This window comes from Ascidiella aspersa, chromosome 4, assembly GCF_963924565.1.
Source record: "Ascidiella aspersa chromosome 4, kaAscAspe10.2, whole genome shotgun sequence".
NCBI classification, from domain to species: Eukaryota; Metazoa; Chordata; class Ascidiacea; order Phlebobranchia; family Ascidiidae; genus Ascidiella; species Ascidiella aspersa.
Window position 1 is genome coordinate 5,785,901 of NC_139450.1, and position 5,933 is coordinate 5,791,833.

At 35.5% G+C, this 5,933-nt stretch overlaps 1 protein-coding gene across 1 annotated transcript; it reads left to right on the forward strand.

The window, feature by feature from the left end:
* The first annotated feature begins 403 nt into the window (after positions 1-403).
* LOC146146828 (eukaryotic translation initiation factor 4E type 2-like) lies at positions 404-5,445 on the forward strand. The gene is made up of 6 exons (XM_083386673.1): positions 404-521; positions 1,132-1,324; positions 2,162-2,266; positions 2,896-3,048; positions 4,395-4,531; positions 5,071-5,445. The coding sequence occupies exons 1-6, from the start codon at positions 502-504 to the stop codon at positions 5,114-5,116; spliced, it is 654 nt and encodes a 217-aa protein (XP_083242799.1). The 5' UTR covers positions 404-501; the 3' UTR covers positions 5,117-5,445.
* Positions 5,446-5,933: the final 488 nt, after the last annotated feature.

A 5,933-nucleotide genomic window follows, 5' to 3' on the forward strand; every position in this document is an offset into this window, starting at 1 on the left:
TTTCATTCCGACAGTTCATTCTGCTACTACAGCGTCAAACATTCTATTCCGACAGTTCATTCTATTCCGACAGTTCATTCCGTTCCGACCATTCATCAAATTAGTTTCGGCCCTATTCATTCCATTCCGACAATTCCGACCATTCCGTAAATTAGTGAGCGTTCCGACCATTCCGACCATTCATCATTCCGTAAATTAGTATTACCCGCTAACTCTCACCCTATCCCAAATCATGTTAACAATATAAACCCCCGGACGAAAATGTAGTAAAATTCTAGACCAGCCCATAATTTCATATTTATTGACCATTTTCTTTAAATATTGTTAATTGTTCTGTGTTCTCGCAGTTTATTGTTATAAAATTCCCTAGTCAGTGAGTACTGAAATTTTGCTTCTATCTTTTAGGCAACAACCAAGTTCTAGGTTACTGTTAAAAATACTCAAAGACATTCCTATTCAGCTCTTGTGTTTCCAATATATTTGATATTCATCATAGCCAAAATGAACAACAAATTTGAAGCGTAAGTTGTTAAACGCAGTTCCAAGTGACTATATCTGTCAATTTTTTTCTCACTCTTTTTAAACTAGCAGCGTATGACCTATGTGTTTTATAAAAGGAATACAATTTTAAGCTTGTTTATATAGGTTTACTTTGAGCTTGTTTATACAGCTTTTTACGTTCAAAAAATGTTAAATCATTGGCACAAAAAACTTGTTGCCTAAAATTTTAATGAATGTGATGTAACCCCCCGAAAAAGTGGATAACGAATGTGGTTTCAACTAAAATTGTAGATAAAATGCCTGATTTTAGCTAATTTGTTTCCTAAAACTTAACATCATTATCTTGAAAACAACTGCTTTATACCCTGATTGCATTCTACTGCCTTGCCGCCAGAGATGTTAAGCGTGGAATGCTTGCTTAAAGTCACTTTGCAGGCCTAATGAATTCACCAGTAAAAAAAACGTTTTTGGCGTATAGCATCCTATTTTGGCGTAGGTTTTCAACGAAAAAAAATTTTGCCGTAAATCTTTGTCAGCCACAAATTATTGAATGCAGTCAGGCTGTAGACTTCACTTAATTTTTTATAATTCACTGTATTTGTTATCTGCATTAAATTATCTTGCATTTAGTTTGCAGGAAGATGACAGTGGATCCAGTTCAGAAGAGGACCCCTCACAAACTTTCCGCGATGTAGAACCGGGTCCGGGAGAGCATGCCTTACAATACACATACTGCTTCTGGTACTCCAGAAGGCAGAGGGATCGAGGCCAGGATGCAGCCAGCTTTGAAAAGAATATGAAAATTATTGGCACTTTCCGATCGGTATGTTTGTGACATCATTTTGTAAGCATTTTGTTATTTTGAAACAGGGGCCGGCAACCTTTTTCCAGTCGCAGGCTAAAACTAGACTCAGAAAGGTCTCTGCAGGCCGCAAAAATATACTAAGAATTGTGTTATTAAAATGTTAGAACAACTGTAAAGCAGGCGGGCCTCAAGTCGTTTTTGCACTTAAAAACGTGTTTAATTATATTCAAGGAGGTACTAAAGTGTTGACGCCAAGCGCATAAAAAGTTTGTTTGGTATGAAATTCGAGTTAACACGTCGTCATCCATGCTACAAATGAAAAGTGTAATAAAACTACTTTGCGGGAACGTCATAACATTTAAAGTTAATCTAGCTTAGTGTTTATTGACGTTTTTAAGCTAGGGCGCACTTGGCGAGCAAAGCGAGCGCGATTTTTTTTGTGTAGCGGCATTTCTTTTAAAATTCTTGCAAGTTTTCATTACATTGCCGAAAATAAAAAATATTTGTGAATATGTTTTCCGTTTGTCCGCGTTGCACTTAGGTAATGAAGCACGAAATCTAGTTGAAAAGACAGCATCAAACTGTAAACAAACCGGAAGTAGGGTGATGATTCGCGCGAAGCGCGAAAATTTTTTGGACTTAAGTAGTTAAAATGAATGTGAAATTTATTTGTGTCCAATTTGTCAAAGAGGCGGCGGGCCGGATGAAATACATCGACGGGCCGGATCCGGCCCGCGGGCCGTAGGTTGCCGACCCCTGTTTTAAAAGAAACAAGTGTTTATTAATTTTAAAGTAACTCAATTAGATTTAATTTTTCAATAACAAAATAACTGTTTAGTTCTTCTCTATATGTAGGTTGAGCAGTTTTGGAATATTTACAGCCATATGATTCGGCCAAATGAAATGGCAGGACACAGCGATGTTCATGTATTTAAAGGCGGAATAAGACCTTTATGGGAGGTAATTTAAACTTTTTAGCTAAAGTGTTTATTATTTAATTTACAAAAATATGGTCACAGGTTTCTAAATTGCTTCAAATCTAATTCAATGTTAAGAATGCTTTTTGCTATGGCGGGTTCAATTTCAAACTAAGATACCTAGGATTTGTTGTCAAATCAATCCTTTATGAGTACAATGCAGTTAAAATACCATGCACATGGTTAACTGTGTTAACACTTTAACGAAAAGCCCAGTTTTGTCCTTATCTTAATTAATTACTGAATAGCTGAAATGCAATTTTATGCAAATTACATAATTTGGTTAAGGTGTCATATGGCAAATTTAGAACTAATTTGTTGGAAAAATAGTCTCCATTTTGTAAAGCTTATTGTTGGCTGCTGTAGGTCTTATGCCAATATAGAAATATGTAATGCCAAAGATGAATACTTTTCACTGTAAATTCACAAGACTGGCAATATTTCATGCCAAATGACTATACTGACGTGCTTTGGGGCAAGCGTTCCACTCCATAGATGTTTGGTAGGAAGGCACTGGAATATAATCAGGGCTTTATCTGCTGTAGTTACGAATAAAAACAGTTGACCTAATCTTAAATCATTGTGTCACAAAACTTTGTCCTTTTTTGTCAGGACAAAGCGAATCGCTTAGGAGGAAAGTGGATTGTTCGCTTAAGAAAGGGCCTTGTTGCAAGATGCTGGGAAAATCTTATTTTAGCGATGTTAGGAGAGCAGTTTATGGTTGGTGATGAAGTGTGTGGTGCAGTGGTGTCAATCAGATATCAGGTAAGTCTCATTTAAATATTTAGTTTCGTAACTGCACAATACACATATATTTTTGTGTTTAATAGAACAAGCTAACCAAGATTAGTTTTACACCCTTAAAAAGTAAAATATTTTGCATTGTTGGGTTAGTCTTAAAATAAAATTTAAACTAGCCCAGGTGGAATAACACTCACCAAACTTTGTTTATGTACTATTTGGGCAAATAATCGCTGGAGAAATATAATTGGCCTCAGTCTTTGTTTTTTCCAAAAAATTGTAGCAGAGTAACAAATTGAGTCCAGTAGGTCTAAAAACTACTACCAGTTTTTCCTTTAGTCATTCAACCAGTGGCTGTTGATTAGTACTGGCCCTAGGCAAATTGCACTCATATTGGCGAGCGGGCAAGTGCAAAATTTAAACCCCACTTTGTGTTTGTTAAATCCATGTAACGCTTCGTCGTATCACATTTTTAAATAAAAATCGTTATCAGTTGTCATTGAAGACGCTTTTTTATATTTAAAATATATGTAACACTTATTAAGTTATTATATTAGTAGCACTTATTATATTATTAACACTTATTATATTAAAATATATGTAACACTTATCTTATTATATAGTTACTCTCATCACGATTGGTTATTTATTGGTTCATTTTTCGCCAAACATAGTTTGCATTGCCAACGTTCCTTATGCATTTTTCTTTCTTTATCGTTGATATTTCCTATTTTCTGTTGTAACCTGAGTTCCTTCATACCTTCAGGGTCAACTGACTCGATAACCACTTTGTGGTTCTTCGTTGATCCTTTGCTACTGTGTTTGCATTGTAGCAACAAATAAACAGTTTTCAGTTATATTAGGGATATCGGATTGGGGTTGATATCGATGACTAGTCGTAGTTCCTGAAACTGGATTGGTATTGATACTGATACGATACCAAATTTATACAGGAATTTCAGCCCTAATCCAAGGCACTGATTTTTACATAAAGATAAATTTGTCAAAAATATAGCAAATTGCTGTCTTGAGGTAATCAAACTTCCTATTGCCAATTCATTTTTTTTACCCCTGAAAAAATTGCCTTCTAACATCTTAATCTTATTTATTTTTTCTATTTGATTAAAGTTATGAAATCATTTGGTATCACATCACAATATGTTTTTATCGAATATCAGAATTTGGATTAAAATGTCCATTATCGAAAAAATCCCTACTTGTAACTTTTTATAAAAAGAAAGGCATTTGTCCTTAAATGTAATTAGCTAGCTAAAGTTGTTTACCTAAGATTTGTGGTAGTTAACAGTAACATTATTACTTGGTAACATTAAGAAGTCGTAATTTTGTTTCACCAAAGCTATTATTTGCAGGAGGACATCATTTCAATATGGAATCGTTCTGCAGAAGACTCGCAAGTGACATCGCGCATCCGAGACACCTTGCGCAGGGTGCTTAACCTGCCTCCCAACACTGTGATGGAGTACAAGACACATAACGAAAGTCTCAAGTAGGAATATTCTATGCAATTATTTAGTAATGCTACCAAATATCATACCTTTTACATTGTTTCGCCAAAATAATGCTTCCCTACTAAACGGCCTGCCGGAAGCTTGTTCGTCTTAATATTGCAAAAATAGTGAAAAAAATAATGGTGAGACTTTAGAAAACGTGAGTGGCTCCAAAGCTTCTCAGCTAGACTCTCTTTATTTTATGATGTATTTCACTCACAACAACAACAAGTGGAAAATTGTGCGAGTAGCGAAAGCAACTTATCATATAGTGTAAAGCGAGATAGCATACGAAAAACAGCACACATATGAAACGATGAAACCAGACAAAATGATCTGGGCAACAAACTAGATGCTCCGATCAGCATTTTGTTTAATACCTAACATTACTCTAGGACTATGAGTGATATCATAGTAGCAAAACTTATCCTATAACCACATAACTTGATTTTAAACTAATCATAATAGTTCCGAGATGAGAATGCAGTCTATCACTAAATATTTTGCAGCTTTACGGTAATTTTTTGTTTTATTTTAGGGACAAATTCAGCTTTCGAAACACAGAGGCATTTTCAAGGACGTGACCTAAAGTCTTGAAGTGTGACGACGAAAGTAAAGAAAAGCAACTTACAAATTAAAAATCGGAAAAGTACCCGACCTTTCTTGACAATGGCCCAGTCCACACGGTCAAGGGTGTGCTAGTCTACAAGAGCTATTTTCGTTTTATTCTGCTATCAACGTGATGTGGCATGAGGTTATTCAGCTGGCGTTTTCGTTTTAGAGTTTATGTCCGATAATGTTTTTGTAAGATGTAAATTGTATCTATCTCCACAGTTTGCGAGTGATTGTGTGTAACCGTTATTCAGGCAGCAGGTGAAAACCCAATAAAAATTCGACGTGGACTTATTATTAAGTGAAACCCTGGCCTGGGTTGGTGATACGATGGACAATTTCACCTGTTCGTGGGAAATTTTAAGTAGTTTTTGGCAACAAAGTTAGTTCTCTAGTTTCTTTTTTTATATCCTTGGGAAATGTCGCAGCATTGATAATAAAAAATCTGCCATAAAAGTTAAATAATTTAAAAATTATCAGTTTTTTAGCTCCAGTACTGTCTCTTAAAAGTACACCACTGAAGTGTTTGATTTCTGGAAGTTCAGACTTGATCCAGAACATTGGATTTTAATAAAAGAAGTATTCCAACTCTTGGTTTGTGCCTCCTTTTGCAGCGCTGCGGAGTCCGACTTGGTACGATCACGTAAAAGTACCAGAGTCCGACGTGAGCACTGAGCATGCGCATTACGAAACTGTCAAGGCTGCAAATTTTGTATTGTAAAAGCATATGTTGGAATATTTTCCAAATATGCATTGTAGATGGATGAATTATGTGACACTCTATAAGTG